Source organism: Myotis brandtii, unplaced genomic scaffold (assembly GCF_000412655.1).
Source record: "Myotis brandtii unplaced genomic scaffold, ASM41265v1 scaffold1341, whole genome shotgun sequence".
NCBI lineage: Eukaryota > Metazoa > Chordata > Mammalia > Chiroptera > Vespertilionidae > Myotis > Myotis brandtii.
Genome location: NW_005354761.1, coordinates 653,419 through 670,967, shown reverse-complemented (window position 1 = coordinate 670,967; position 17,549 = coordinate 653,419). Strand labels below are relative to the sequence as shown.

Below are 17,549 nucleotides of genomic sequence, written 5' to 3'. Positions count from 1 at the left end.
AAAATAAACAATCCAATTAAAAACATGTAAAAGATCTGAATAGGCACCTCACTAAAGAAGATGTACAGATGTCAAGTAAGGGGATATTGATGCTCAGTCAGCAATCAATAAATATCCAATGCATTCTTTCCCTTGTGATTCTCCAGCCACACCACACTTTTCCTAGTTCTTCACATAAACTAAACTCTCTCCTGCCTCAAGGCTTTTGCATATGCTGCTTCTCTTGCCTGAAAACTTAATTCTCTTCCCTTCCTCACCCCTTTACCTCCAATGTAATAATGTCACCTGTTATAATGTCTATATCATTTACTTTTTCTTCATATCCCTTATAACAGTTTAAAATTATTTAATCTATGTGACTGTTTTATGTCCAGCTCCTCCACTAAATTATAAACTTCAAAAAAGCAGGATGTGTTTTGTTTTCCTCATACTATATCCTCAGTGCCACATAATACCTGGCATAATGAATCACTCAAGTATTGATTGAATGAATGAAATGACATATAGTGAATGCTTATAGGCTACTCATGTTACCAGAAAAATGCATGCCACTGGTGACAAGTCAAACAATATTTCAGATAGATTAGAACAAACTTATTCATTACATTTATTGGAATCATAACTAAAAATTTATGAACCTGTATTCAAAATTTTATTTATAAAAAACTATCAAAAATTTTCTAGTAATATTTTATAAAACTATTTGACTATAATTTTATTTAATACTATAACACTGTATCAGCCATACCTTTTTTAAACTGCATAATTCAGATTCTTGTTTTTTATTTAAAGCTGAAAGTCTTTTGTTTAACTGTATTGCTTCCTGTACTGCAACATGAAAGACATTTAGGAAAATATTATATTCAATTTACATTTTAAAGAATATATCATTAACATGGACAAGAAAATAGCCTCATTGCAATGTGTATGATTATTACTGAATTTAAATAAAATTCACTATTACTAATCTCAGTTAACTTCAATTTATTCATTATAAATAAGTCCATTTAAACATTTCCTATTAAATATATGTTTAAATAAGACAGCACCTACCATTTTGTTCTAACTTTCCATGACTCTCTTTTACCAATCCAAACTGCCCTGTTATTGTGGCATAGTATTTCTCAATTTCATTCAGTTGCTTCTGATGATCTTCTTTAGCCAGAAGCTGTAACTGGAGTTTTTGTTCCTATTTTGAAGAGTTGTTTTAAATGTTATACATACGTAACACACACATAAAAATATGCAGACATATATATTAAACATATAAAAAGTTATTGTTTTTAATACCTGTCATTAACATAAATGTGTCATGAAAAAGTATTGAGTATACCATAGGGAGGAAATATTAGCAGATATTTCTAAATCTATATAAAATTAAAGCATGTTTTCCCCCGTAACAAAACAGTGACTTATGATTATATTTCTCTTGTTTACAGTTTCCTTTTTCAAAAATCAACTGGTTGCCCTAGCTGGTTTGGCTCAGTAGATAAGAGTGTCAGTCTGTAGACTGAAGAGTCCCAGGTTAGATTCCAGTCAAGGGCACATGGCCAGGTTGCAGGCTTGATGCCCAGTAGGGGACATGCAGGAGGCAGTCAAGCAATTATTCTTTCTCATCACTGATGTTTCTATCTCTCTTCCTCTCTGACATCAATAAAAAAATATTTTTTAAAAATCAACTGGTTTTATTTATTGAAAAGTTAGTGCAGTCTACTAAGCAACATGGGGGAAATATTAAAGCAACTAGAGGCCTAATGCACAAAGATTCATGCAACAATAGGCCTTCCTTCCCCTGGCAGCCGGAACTGCCTTCGCTCCAGCCAGAGCCGCCTTTCCTCCTTCGCTCCAGCCCGGAGCTGCCTTCCGCCTTCGCGCACTGCCCAGAGGCCCGGAGCAGCCGGGGCGGGGTGGAATGCCTGCGTCGTTGCCATGGCGACGATGCAAGTGTCCTGGCAGGGCCGCCACCATCAATTTGCATATTCCCTCCTTATGGGCTGTGGGCGCCACCATCTTTGTCACGAAGTGGTGGTCAATTTGCATATTCCCTCCTTATGGGCTGTGGGCGCCGCCATCTTTGTCACGAAGTGGTGGTCAATTTGCATAGTCTGTCTTTATTAGATAGGATATTTTTAGGAAAAATGTTTTTCTCTAAATTTGCTGGCATAATTATGATGTGTTATGATCAAAATTCAGGCATTTTTTTCTGAGATTAGTTTTAATGAATGTAGCACCTTCTCATTGCATTAAAAATTAAAATGATGAGGATAATATTTATTAGTGACAGGGAGGCAACATAGTATAGTAAAAAGTCTACTTAAGCTGAGAGATATAATTGGTAAAAATTGGACTCTACATACAGTATGGGCCTTCATGCTTTTAGCTAAAGGAGTTTGTTTTTACCATACTTTTGAAATATGACTTTACATTTTAAAGAAAAATGTTATTTTAATAGAATCAATAACATTTTTAAAGGTCATGATCTGGACTTAGCATTAACAGAATCATTGACTGGTTTTACTGCATCACAACTTTCATTCATTTTTGCCACATGCTTCAGCTTCTATAATGAGCAGTGATAGAGAACAGTGTAGGCCAATTGACTGGCACTCAGTAATTATTTTCTGAATTAACCCCATAGAGTTCCAACAGTGGAAATTTGTTAAATTTGCCTGGCAACCTGTCTCCCTTACCCAACAATAACACAACTTCAAGTATTTTTTTTTTAATATTTTTTTCCTCATTACAACCTAGTAGGGCTAAAATTTAGGGCTCCTCTTTTTCCCTAGTCAAGTGAAGGGCCTACCTTATTACCCAAAATAAACCAATTGATTTCTACCTTTTGGGAATTTAAATCTTGAGCAAAAAGAATATAACACTAAACAAGTTCAGTGATGATCGATCCCATCCAGACTGATGTGAGACTTCTCTCCTGGGTTCCTACCTCCTGCTTCACAAACTCGGGAATTACCCTGCTCACTGTTCATTCTCAAGCCCATTCTTCACTTTCTGATTTACTGTGAGGGCCTCCATTAAGTCTCCATTTGCATAAGTTAACTAGAGCTATCTCTGCTAAAAAGCAAGGACAGGCAGTATAGAGTGGTCAAAAGATAATCTACCTATGTTTAAATAGTACTTCTGTAATTCAGTTGCTGTATGACCTTGGGAAAATCATATACCCTGTCTTTAAAATGAAGATCGTTATAGTATCTCCCTCAAGGGGTTGCTGTGAGGATAAAATAATACATATAAGGCACCGAGAACAGGACTGTCACATACTAAGTACATCACAGTATTTTATTATTATTCCTTAACTGATTAAAATATCTTTATAGTTTTTTATTTGAAATAAGAACAGCCCTAATATTAATAGAGAACACACGTTACAATTTAAGTTGTATCTGACTAATTATCTTGGAAAATTTATTGATAATTTTAACTTTTTCAAAGACACTTTTTAATGATTTTAAGCAAAGTGATAATATCAATGATAATGATTATGACAGATCAGTTGAAAGTTTCTCATGCACATCTATGATCTTTTCAAATTTACTACTTAGTCATTTGAGTGAATTGTGCAGCAGTTATCAAAGCAAACAAGCTGACAAGTGTACTTACCTCCCGAGATCTTATGCCTACCTGAGTAGTCACTATTATCAATAACTGAACAATGAACAATAATGAACCACATTTCATTCCTCTAAAATACCACTTAATTCTCTAACCCAGAGAATTATATTTGCTTTCAGCAGATATGAAGAAACCTCAGACAATTCCACCAAAAAACCGGTCTAAAGACATTTTTCCAATGCAAGCAATTTATACATAGCTTCTATGAGAATATTATCCCCTACATATTGATGCAGACTTCTTTAACTTTCAGTGAAAAAGTGGTGAATAAAATAGGCTGTTAATGCCTACAAACGTTAATAATCCCGATTAACTAAAAATGCGGCAAAAATCAAGTGATTTCATAGATATTCTCTACATACAGAGCTCTTATACACACATTAATTTATGATATTCTCTACTCCAACATCCTTTCCTTGAGGCCAAAGTTGAATTCAATTAAAATGCAGTTTCATTTGTTTGCATGACATGACTCTTATTTTCACACATTAGTCTATTCCAGTGGTCGCCAACCTTTCAGACCTCCGCGGACCATGGGCTGGCAACTGCTGCTCCAAGGTTTCTTTAAACCAGCAGTCGCCAACCTTTTGGACCTCATGGACCACCAGTGGCAACCGCTGGTCTATTCAATAGCCACATTAAATACCATATGAGCTCCTATAGCTTATTAGCCCATACAGGCCTATATGGAACTGTTCATACATGAATCTCATGGGCTGTCTTGATAGTGAGATGAAGAGGCCAGTTGTCAAGTTTGCCACTAACTGCATGACTGTCAGCAAATAGTGTAAATTCTTTGGGAAATAACAACAAAAAAATAGATTGGTAACACCTGCCTGAGAAACCTAAGAACACTTTAAAAAATACAAATAAATTTGTGTTATTCAAACTTTAATATCATATATTATACCATAATAAAGATTATTTTATTGAGATGACTAGAAAATAGCTAAGTACATAAATAGCTAAGTACATTGTTCTTTTTACCTTTGTGAATTTGTTCAAGCTATTTATTCTTTTACATCATTTTACTACTAAATGCAAAGAATCTGTCCACAAGAAAATAATGCTAGGATTAATTGCTTTCCAAGTACATGTGTACCTCATTTTAAACAAACTTAATCTATGAAAATCAAGGTTAAAGAAAGAAAAGCTAGAACATGCATAATTAACGAGTAGGGGTGTGTGTGTGTGTGTGTACATTAATTAAAAGCCTCAAGACATTTAAAATAGGAATCATTTAAAAATATTTACATGCAAATTTTTATTAAGGCATTACGTGTCCTTATCCCCCCATTGCCTCCCTACCCCCCATCGTGCGCTCACCTCCCTAGTGCCTGTGTCCATTGGTTATGCTTATAGGCATGCATACAAGTCCTTTGATTAATCTCTCCCCCCAACCCTTCCCTGCCTTCCCTCTGAGGTTTGATGGTCTGATTGATGCTTCTCTGTCTCTGGATTTGTTTTTGTTCATAAGTCTATGGTGTTGATTATATTCCACAAATGAGTGAGATCATGTGATATTTATCTTTCTCTGACTTATTTCACTTAGCATAATGCTCTCCAGGTCCATCCATGCTGTTGCAAATGGTAGGAGTTCCTTCTTTTTTACAGCGACATAGTATTTCATTGTGTAGATGTACCACTGTTTTTTAATCCACTCATCTGCTGTTGGGCACTTAGGCTGTTTCCAAATCTTAGCTATTGTAAGTTGTGCTGCTATATACACAGGGGTGCATATATCCTTTCTGATTGGTGTTTCTAGTTTCATGGAATATATTCCTAGAAGTGGGATCACTGGGTCAAATGGGAGTTCCATTTTTAGATTTCTGAGGAAACTCCATACAGTTCTCCACAGTGGCTGCACCAGTCTGCATTCCCACCAGCAGTGCACGAGGGTTCCTTTTTCTCCGCATCCTCGCCATCACTTGTCATTTGTTGATAGCCATTCTGAGGTGTGAGATGGTATCTCATTGTTGTTTTGATTTGCATCTCTCAGATGATTAGTAACTTTGAGCATGTTTTCATGTCTCTTGGCCTTCTGTATGTCCTCTTTCGAAAAGTACCTATTTGGGTCCGTTGCCCATTTTTTGATTGGGTTGTATATCTTCCTTTTGTTAAGTTGTATGAGTTCCCTGTAAATGTTGGAGATTAAACCCTTATCGGTGATAACATTGGCAAATATGTTCTCCCATGCAGTGGGCTTTCTTGTTTTGTTGATGGTTTCTTTTGCTGTGCAGCAGCTTTTTATTTTGATGTAGTCCATTTGTTTATTTTCTCTTTAGTTTCCATTGCCCTAGGAGCTGTACTGGTGAAGATATTGCTACGACATAATGTGTAAGATTTTGATGCCTGTGGATTCCTCTAAGATTTTTATGGTTTCCCGTCTTACGTTTAAGTCCTTTATCCATTTTGAGTTTATTTTTGAGTATGGTGTAAGTTGGTGGTCTAGTTTCATTTTTTTTTGCATGTATCTGTCCAATTTTCCCAACACCATTTATTGAAGAGACTGTCTTGACTTCTACATGCAACTTTTTAGAACTACATTTACTAATAAATGCTATAGCAGCTCATTTCTCCCTTTTCTCATTTCCTTATGAAGACTGATTTGAAAACTTTTCAAAATAAAATTAATTTCCCATGGGACACCTAACACATAAGTAAATCTTAGAGAAAAATATAAAAAACAAAAACTTCATATATTATTCATTTCTAATTTTGCAACTTACCTTTCAATTTCTTCAATATAAACCCAATATAGCAACGGGATTATAAAACTCACTTTTTAAAAATTTATGGCATATGTAAGATACTTTCTTTTTTTTGTTTGTGTTTTGTTTTTTTTACCTCTTCTAAGTTTTATATGTGACATTCTAACTCAAAGTTGTTTTAAAATATACAAATATCATCATTCATCAAATATTTTTAAACAAAGGAAAACATATGTAGTATCTACATTTATCAAACAATCTCTTATCCAAGCATTTTAGGTTAGAAAGGTCGAGTATCTCTGAGTCCAAGAATCACTCCATCAGTTGAAGGAGATGAAATATTATATGAAGAAAGTTATATCCCAAAGATGCTCAACACCACGGCTTCACAATAGACATTTATTCCCCATAGTATACAATGCAGCACATAATAGAGGAAGACAGCACTCAGGAATATAGCCATGAGGTAGCCTCTCATGGCTGGCTCTCCTGCACTTTTAAGGAATCCGTTTCCAAAGGCCCTCTGTTCCTTAAGATGAAGAATGTGGTAAGGGTGCTGGAGCTTCAGGAGGCTGTCTGCCCAATCGTTGTACCACTAGAAATTATCCAAGACAAAGGTTGTGCTGCTTCTTCACTTGTAAGCACTGTCCCCAAAATACTTGACAGAATGATGAAATTGCCAAAAACAAAACAAAAAAATCCAACAGCACACCCAGCAGCACCTATTACATTACTGTAGTTCATGGCTGGTTAGCCATAGGATCCAGCTCCGTCTCCTTGAAAAAAATAACATGTTCAGTTCAATTAATCCAAAGCAACCTGGTAATGAAAGAACCATCTGTTTTATTTTTCAGTTTCTCTCTACACATACACACAGCTTTATTGTTACATGCGGAGGTGAGAGAAGGAGCTGTTGCTCTGAAAACCCTCTGATGAGAGGGCTGTAGGATACTTTCTTAGTCACAAAAATAAGATATGTATATTACTTAAAGAATCGAAATTTATACTTTGTATGTGTGTACTGATATACATAATCATTATAATTATGAAGATTATTTCCAGACAAGTCTTCAGTCTAAAAATATTCGACTCTGAAAGAAAATATGTGGTAATTCTAAATCATATAAAAACCTTCAATATTGTTTTTTAAGATCCTCACCCATGGATATTTTTTCCATTGATTTCTAGAGAGAGATGGAGGGAGGGAGGAGAGGGTGATATATATAGAGAGAAACATGGACGTGAGAGTGAGAGAGACATATCAATTGGTTGTCTCCTGCATGCAGGGCTAGGGAGGCTGGGGAACCTGCAACCAAGGTATGTGCCCTTGACCTGGAATCGAACCTGTGACCCATGACGCTCTAACCACTGAACAAAACTGGTCAGGGTGAAAATCTTCAATATTGAAACTTTATTTTAATAAAGAAAAATAAATCTCTAAGTATTTTCTTTAGAGGAAAGGGATATACAAAAATAAATAAAATATAACTAAAAGATGGTTGGATAAATGTTTACTTCATTCATTAAGCTCTATTAGCTACTCATTACAACATAGTCACCTCAATGATCGAATCACAATGACAGTTATTCAGATGTTCTCTGGTTTGTTTGTTTTTTTATCATGTTTTATTGCATTATTTTTATTAGTAATAATCAATGTGATCCTTTGTTCAAAAGAAGATTTGAGTACCTTTAGAAATAGATGCATCTCTCAATTCATAACTCTGTTAATTTAGAGACAAACTCCACAAAAATGAGCTTATTGAATCCACAAAAGACAGAAACTTAGTAGTAGTTAAGGGCTCACCAAAAGAAGATCATAAACTTCTTTGAAAGTTTCTTAATACTATTTTTTAAATTATTTCTTTCAGCACACAACTTTATTAATTACTCCCCAAAGTCCGACATTGACACAGTGACCATCTTGCTTCCTGTCTTGCCCATAGAGTCAAATAATATAAATGTACTAATTTAAATAAAATAAGATGAACTGAAGTACTGAATATTGCATAGCACTTTAAATAAAGAAAAGATCATCTGACCCTGACTGATGTGGCTCAGTTGGTTGAGCCAGTTGTCCAGTGCACTGAAAGGTCGCCAGTTCAATCCCCAGTGCATGTATAGGAGGCAACTGATCGATGTTTCTCTCTCACATCGATGTTTCTCTCTCTCTCTCTCTCCTTTCCTCTCTAAAATCAATTTTAAAAATCTATAAAAATAAATAAAAGTGGCAAAATATCCTTGTTAAAAAAATATCTCATCTGAATTAAATAAAAATAATGTAAAAAGAAGAGTGTAAGAATCTTCAGGAAAAAAAAGACTACATTTAACTTTAAGATCAATTATCTCAAAACATACAATATTCTGCCATAATGGGCATAAATATTAAATGTACATCTCTCTATATAAAGTTTTTTAATGCAAAGTGATTGAAGGCTTTGAACTGTCAGAAAAAATATAACTATAACTCAAATATCATTTTAGTAGATTCTTTAGAGGCTGTAATTCATAGCAACAAAATGCTCAGAAGTGGCCAAAGCCAACCATAAGTATACTGCATGTTTCCATGGTTTTTTAAGATTATGAATATCTGTTTGATGAAATTTTAAAGTGGAATAAATAAAACACATTTTATGTTGCTTTTACTCTTTAACTTGTAGCCTTATCTCTCAGGTCAGAGGGCACATTATTCAATTTCACTATATTTTGTGTAAAACCACTGTAGCGTTGAAGATGACTTTCAGTACAAATGTCATGGTACTTAAGGCTAAACTGGAATCTAGTTTTTCAGCTTTTTAATTAAAATAATAGTTTAAAACAGTCTGACAATATTATCTTTATTCTTTCCAGTTGAACAGTGACACAATTTTCACATCTTTTATTTAATCAAGCTTAGCAATCTTTCTATAGCTCTTTTATTTTCTAACACACCAAAACAATTTCAAGGAGAAAATACTTTGTTTTGTATTTAATGTCCGAAGGATAACCTTTCATTTCTTACTTCTCATTTATATATAATATATAAACTTTACTCAAAAATTAATTTTCCTTGCCCTATGGTCTGCTCCAAAGAAGGAAGACTGAAATAGGGTAAACCCACCAAAGAAGCCCTCTGAAGATTTAAGTTGATATAGGAGAATTTTGCTTACTCAAAAATACAAAAGTAAATCCTTCAAATCAAACCAGGATAAAAAGGGAATATCAAAGTAAGTATTTCATAAAATGTTATGCTGTAAAAATGAAAATATTGACATTTAATATGCTATAGAAGAGGAATACACAAACACTTGTTGCATGATAAAGGATGGATACCATACCCCAAGTGCTGTATTCAAATGCTACATCATGTTATTGTTATTTTTCAGGCTATAATTAATAACTTCATGTTTGTATAAACACCTAGAAAAGATATGTTTAAAAGGTTTTGTTGTTCTTATTTCTTTGTTTTATTTTAATATAAAACCTCTACCAATACTACAGAACCTGTATTAAATTTATTTTATCATATGTAAACACTATGTAATCTGGAAATAAATTTGTGAAACAGATTAAGTGATTTTTGTAATTTAGTCATTTAAAGAAGATATTAATATCCAATTTCAACCTTTTTTTGAGTCACATTTATATTGATAAAAGTACAATGCACAATATGTATCTGTCTGGGGGAGGGTGTATATTTTGTAATTTCCTTACCATTTCACTCACTTTCTTCTGTAAAGAATATTTAGAAACCTTGAAAACAAGTGGAAAATCTCATTAATTTTTTTAAAAATTAACTAGTTACAAATTCCTCCTGATAATAAAACTGAATGCTATGAAATGTGCCATTTACCTTCCATGCACTATTTATTTCCAGTGACATTTTTTTAATGTTATTTACCATAACTTTCTTCCTTTTAGCAAAGCAATACATTCATTTATTTATTCAGCACATATTATGGAGCACCTACTATATGCCAGGCACTTTTCTTGGATACAGCAGTGAACAAAACAAACTTCCTTTACTTAATAAGCTTTATGTCCAGTGGAGATAGTGATAGACAGACAAAATATAAGTAAGAAGTACAGAAGTTAAGAGAGTGACAACTACTATAAAGAAAAATAAAGCAAGAGGAATAGCAAGAGCAGTCTAGGTGAGTTTGTCATTTATTATTAGCTCTTCATTGAAGAAAATTTGATAAAAATCGATTGGGAATAGGAAAATTTGATAAAAACAGATTAGGAATAGGAAGAGGATAAACTTGTTTTAAACAAATCATCTCACAACCCAGAAATTGTAATCTTGATATTTTTATTCTAACAGATACTTTTTATGCATTTATACTTTAAAAGAGAGACAGAAGGGAGAGGAATAATAATATATGTGCTACTTTGTACCCTATTTTTACCTAATATATAACAAACACCTTTTTGTGACAAGTGAGCCTACAACATAACTTTTTAATGGCTACATAGTATTCCACATTTATATCATAGTTTATCACATCACTCTCATTTTTGTTTAGTTTATCCAGTTTACAGCTTTATGAAACTATTCTGAAATAAACATGCTTGAACCAAGAACTGTATAGTTATTCATTTTAGCAGGATAAATTCCAAGGAGCTGAATCCCTAAGTTTTGTTCATTTTTATAGACTTTTAACAATTTTACATAGTCCTCCAGAGTAGTTAACCAAGTTAAAACTCAATTAGCCATGTATGAGTGCTTATTTTCTTAAATCCTGCTCATATTTACTAATTTTAAGAAAAAATACAATAATTACTTCATATTTCCTATGAAATAAATTTTTTAGCACACTGCCTTGAACAAGCTGATAATTGTAAACAGGAGACTTAATCCTGTATTTCTTGTTCCATCAACTTTAAAAAATATTTCTGTATATTGGATTCAACTTCACTTTACCACACTTTTTAATCAACAAGGTTAGTAACATTTAAGTTTTGTTCTGTAGCCATAATTAAGTTTTCCATGCTTTATTTAAAGGTTAATTATACAAAAGATAAGCCAACAGTGTTTATGTTATGGCAATCAATATAAACATTGTTTAATGCAGAACCCCATAAGGGGCTAATACTACATTTCCTTCTCTACATACAGATTCAACATGCTACATGAAGGATAATTTTACTAGTGTCAGGACCTAACTACCTTCTCTCTTCTTATATTCCATCATCTGCTCAAAACCATACCAAATTTTAATATGCTTTATGCCTTAATTATACAGTAATCTATTTTCCCTGGGGTTTTTAATCACGTCCTACTTTTGTGTTGTTGTTGAAGCAAGACAAAGGATTTTTTACTACATCACTAATATCATCCAATCTGAGGCATGAAATCCATTCCCTTATTTTTACTGAAAACATTCTTCTTGGAACTCATTGACATTTTGTTGTACTTAATTTTTATTCACTTTGCTACATCAAAGCAACAAAGAAATCCAAAATAAAAACTGCCTAACATCTCAAATAGGGAGAATCTAAACAATGTTAAGACAACTGGATAAGAATCTAGAAAAATACAGACTTAGATTCATATCTCATACTCTGCTACAAAAATAAACTTCAAGTCAACAGAGATGAAATGTAAAATTTTAGTACATAGGAAGTAATAAAAGAAAACCTGGGTAAATCCCTTTATAACTTTGTAGTGGTAAAAGCCTTTCTAACCATTACAAAGCCTAAAAGTCATTAAAAATAAATAATTAATAGCAAAAATTAAACAAAAATCAAAATACAAATGACAAACTTAAGAAACTATCTGGCCCGGCCCAGCATGGCTCAGTGGTTGAGTGCTGACCTATGAACCAGGAGATCATGGTTCCATTCCCGGTCAGACTCCATCCCGTGGGGGGAGTGCAGGAGGCAGCTGATCAATGATTCTCTCTCATCATTGATGTTTCTATCCCTCTCTCCCTCTCCCTTCCTCTCTCTGAAACTGAAAGAAAAAAGTAACAATTTGAAGCTCAGAACACAGACAGCAAGGGCTTATTTGTGAGAAATGTAAAGAATTCATGGGAGTGATAGCAAGACTAGGAGGTCCCAGCACTTACTTACACACACACACACACACACACTTTAACTACTACCTACAACTGAAAATATAGCCCTAGAAGAGCTATAGAGTACAATTAAGGAGCTGTAGCCCTGGCTGGTGTGGCTCAAAAATATTTTGAAACTCTGATAACAAAGCCAGACAAAGATACCACAAGACAAAAAAATTTTGACCAATATCCATGATGAACATAGATGCAAAATTTTTCAATAAAATTCTAACAAACTGAATTCAACAGCATATTAAAAGGATAGTACACCATGACAAGTGCAATTTATCCCTGTGCTACAAAGATAGTCCAACATAGCAAATCCATCGATGTGGTATTTATCACATTAACAGAATGACAAATAATCATGTTCATCTCAATAGATGCAGAAAAAGCCTTTGACAAAATTCATTATCTGTTCATAATAAAATCTCTCAACAAAACAGTTATACAAGGAACTTACGTAAACACAAGGCCATCTATAAAAAGCCCACAGTAAAAATCATAATCAATTCAGTATAAGTCAAGGGTACCCATTCTCATCACTTCTATTCAGCACAGTACTAGAAGTCCTTGGCAGAGCAATTAGGCAAGGAAAAAAAACACATCGAAATTAGAAGGAAAAAGTAATACTCTATTTAAAGATAACATGTTCATATATGTAGAAAACTCTAAAGACAACAAAAAATACAGTGTTAAAACTAATAAATGAATGCATTAAAACTGCAGGTTACAACATCAACATACAAAAATCTGCCACATTTTTTCTATCTACAAAAAACACACAAAATAACTGTAAAGGAAATAAAATTTTAAAAACTGAATTCACAATAGCAATAAAAAAATAACATACTTAGGAATAAATTTAACCAAAGTGGTAAAAGACTGATCACTGAGTATTATGAAACACAGATGAAGAAAATTTTAAGATACAGATAGATGGAAAGACATCCTGTGTTCATGGATGCAAGAATTAATATTGTTAAAATAGTCCTGGCTGGTTTCTCAGTGGTTAGAACATCAGCCCACAGACCAAAAAGGGTCTCGGGTTTGATTCCCAGTCAAGAACATGTACCCCTGTTCTGTTTATTCCCATCCCTGGTTGGCTGCAGGCAACCAATCAATGTGTCTCTCACATCGATGTTTCTCTCTCTTTCTTCCTCACTTCCTCCCTCCCTTCCACTCTCTCTAAAAACCAATGGAAAAAATATCCTCTAGTGAGGATTAAAAATATATATATTGTTAAAATGTCCCTATTACCCAAAGTGATCTACAGATTCAATGTCAATCTCTACAGAAATAGAAGAAAACAATCCTAAGATTCATATTGCACCACTAAACACCCTGAACGGCTAAAGCAACTTTGAGCAAGATGAATAAACTGACTTCAAAATATATTTCAAAATTGTGGTAATCAAAACAGTATGATAATGGCATAAAAACAGACATCTTGACCAATGGAACAGAATAGAGATTCCAGAAATAAATCCATGCATCTATTCCAACTGATCTTCAACAAGATCGCCAAGATACATAGTGAGGAAAGGGCAGTCTTCAAAAAACGGTGTTGGATAGTTACATTCAGAAGACTGAAATTGGACCATTATCTCACACCATACACAAAATCTTGCATTATTACAAAAATCAACTAAAAATGTATTAAAGGCTTAAACATAGGATCTAAAACAGTAAAACTACTAGAAGAAAAAAAAAATGGGAAAAGAGCTTCTTGACATTAGTCTAGTGGTTCTCAACCTTCTGGCCCTTTAAATACAGTTCCTCATGTTGTGACCCAATCATAAAATTATTTTCATTGCTACTTCATAACTGTAATGTTGCTACTGTTATGAATCGTAATGTAAATATCTGATATGCAGGATGGTCTTAGGTGACTCCTGTGAAAGGGTCGTTCGACCGCCAAAGGAGTCGCGACCCACAGGTTGAGAACCCCTGGTCTAGGCCAACAAAGGCAAAAACAAACAGGCAAGTGGAATTGTATAAAACTAAAAAGCTTCTGCACAGCAAAGGAAATAATCAACAGAGTGAAAACACAACCTATAGAATGAGAGAAACATCTGCAAATATATCCAAAATATGTCAGGAATTCATATACTCACTAGCAAAACAAAACACAAATAATCTAATTCAAAAATGGACTGAGGACCTGAATAGACATGTCTCAAAAGAAGACACATTGCCCTGACCAGTTTGGCTCAGTGGATAGAGCGTCAGCCTGCGGACTGAAGGTCCCAGGTTCGATTCCAGTCAAGGACATGTACCTTGATTGCGGGCACATCCCCAGTAGAGGGTGTGCAGGAGGCAACTGATCTATGTTTCTCTCGCATCGATGTTTCTAACTCTCTATCCCTCTCCCTTCCTCCATGTAAAAAAATCAATAAAATAATTTTTTTTAAAAAGAAGACACATACATGGCCAAACGGTATATGCAAATGTGCTCGACATCACTCATCATCAGGGGAATGTAAATCAAACCCACAATGAGGTATCACCTAACTCTTATTAGAATGGCTGTGATAAAAAAAGATGAAGTTAATGAGGATGTGGAGAAAAACGGAACCCTTGTACTACCTTAATCAGACTAAAGGAAGAAAGTTTGTCATCTACTTAAACAAGTCCACACTATGGTGTGAATTACCTGATTAAGGTAGTGACTACCAGGATCCTTCCACTGTAAAAATGTATTTTGCTCTCTGTAGTTAATATTATCTATAGGATGATATTTTGAAATCATGTGAATATCTTCCCTCCAATAATCTTTAATTTACTTTTTAATCTAATTTTAATGTTTGTATTCCCTATCAAAATGTAAGTGCACCAGGGCAGAGATTTTGTCCTTTTTAATCACTGCTGTATCCCCAGTGCTTAGAAAAGTGCTCGGCACATAGACTATATATATATATATATAAAATCATCATTAGTTGTACACCTCTGTATTCTCTGAGACTGTGAACAACTTAAAGGCAAATGTGATGTTTTCTTCATCTTTGTATTTACAGAAAATAACCACATTATTTAGCAAGTAATAATGACTCAATGTTATTTAAAATTTTAGGAACCATGGGTGAATCTGTCATAGTATACACGCCTGACTTATTTTCCTTTAATACTTTAATCTGTAAAGTATTAAAAACAATATATATCTAATTATATTACTATGAAAAATAATGAAAGTTATTTTAATATTTCTTTTTAAAATAAAAAATGAAGCAAAAATCTTTCTAATTTGAAATTCAAGATTCTAAGATAAAAAGTACTAAATTATATATTATATATCATAGGTGATTTTTTTTATTAGCTTTGCATTGCTAGCTTACATGTTTAATGATATTTTACTGATACAATGCTAAAATGCCAAATTACTTTTTAAGCAATACTTATTACTTTACCTGTAATGCTTTTAATGTTTCTTTCAATCCTTCTATTTCTTTTTCTTTTATTTCTGTAGCAAGTTGATATTTTCCCTTTAAGTAAAAAACTATATTTCAGTATTTTCCTATGTAAATAATACTATTAATGTGGAAATATAAGAGCTTAAGAACCAAACTCTCCACTGTAAACGTAATACTTCACAGGCTTTACACTTGTATCCACACTACAACTTAAACTTCTAAAGACTTCAAAACATTGTAAAATTACAGTAAGTCGTTTATGAGATTATAAATATTATGAAATGAAAAATCTTATAACAACAAATTTTATCAATACACCATTCTTGAGAACTTATGAATACTGTATAATTAAGTATTTAATTCATATAGCTAGAATAAATATATTCTAATTAACAAAATACAGGTACATTTGTCTTATAAATTTAAGGATATGGGAGAATTTTTAAAAGAAGGTCTTTAGCTAAAAATAACAAACCATAAATTATTAATATTATAAGTGATATGTTCATTGACATACTCAAAACATGTATTAACTATTAGATAGCTAGGAAAAATGTTTAATGCCAGATGAATTTCTAGGAATGTTTGGAGTTGTGTCCTCTTTTCCAGTTGGTTGGCACCCGGATGACAATCATTTTAATGTTTTTTAAAGAAGGTAATTGCATTAAAAAGCACTAAAAAATATTACACTTAATTGCAGTAGAGTGGAAATAGCATTAATTTGGGGGCTGAAGAGACCTGGGTTCTAGTCCCAACTTTACCACTTCAAAATGGGATACTGAACTTCAGCAAATCTTGATAGGTCTCAATGTTCTCAACTGCAAAATAACAGTGGTCAAGTAACACGATTCCCTTGGGTCCTTTCTGTGTCTAAGATTTTCAGCAATTAACAGTTTCCATTAGTGTATTACTAATACTCCTTTCCATTATGGCAACAATTGATACTCAAATACATTTAACCATGCTTTAAATTGTTAAAAAAGTAATTAATACCTTTTCTTCTTCCAAGGCACACATCTTCATTTGCAACTACAAACAATTATAAAGATTAAAACACAGGTAAGTAAACAGATAACAGTGATTTACACAGTGAGATTATAGATATATTTTACATGATTATTGTTTGAACTTGATAAAATGTGAATATGCTTTTACAATGAATGAGAAAATAAATAATAAAACATGAATGGAAGGAAAAAGCCAGTCAACAAAGGAAATGATTTAGAGACAACAATCATTCTTGAAAGTTTAGTTTTGCCCTCCAGAAGTTTTTTCTTAAATACTTCAGTAATTTGCTATCTACTCATAAATAATAACGTAACATTTTCTAAGGGCACACTGTTATGAAATAAATACCATTTGTATTTGCATTGACAATATATCCTGAAAATTTAAAAAATGCATGTAATAGTATAATAAACAATGACTTTTTAAAACAGGAAAACTAAAGTAAACTTGCCAAAAAAAAACTAGTTAAATATTCTAAGCACTGCAAGGATATTAGGCAAAGTTGTGTCTGAGCAACATCTTCACTGATACAGCTCCTATGGCAAAGGAAACTAAGGAGAAAATAAATAAATGGGACTATATCAAAATAAAAAGCTTCTGCGCAGTTGAAGAAACCACCAACAAAACAATAAGAAAGCCCACTGCATGGGAGAACATATTTGCCAATGTTATCTACACTAATAAAAGACAAACATGCAAATTGACCATACCTTCGCTACACCTTAAGCCACACCCACCAGCCAATCAGAGCG

General features: G+C 33.2%; 1 protein-coding gene across 1 annotated transcript in view; it reads right to left on the bottom strand.

The window, feature by feature from the left end:
- CCDC73 (coiled-coil domain containing 73) overlaps positions 1-17,549 on the bottom strand; it is a 57,568-nt gene that overhangs the window by 19,283 nt on the left and 20,736 nt on the right. The window contains exons 5-8 of the mRNA XM_014534952.1: positions 15,787-15,861; positions 10,032-10,070; positions 1,054-1,189; positions 749-828 (exon numbers count right to left, since the gene is read on the bottom strand). Of these exons, the coding sequence (XP_014390438.1) occupies positions 749-828; positions 1,054-1,189; positions 10,032-10,070; positions 15,787-15,861 (330 nt within the window). The remainder of the gene's footprint in view (positions 1-748; positions 829-1,053; positions 1,190-10,031; positions 10,071-15,786; positions 15,862-17,549) is intronic.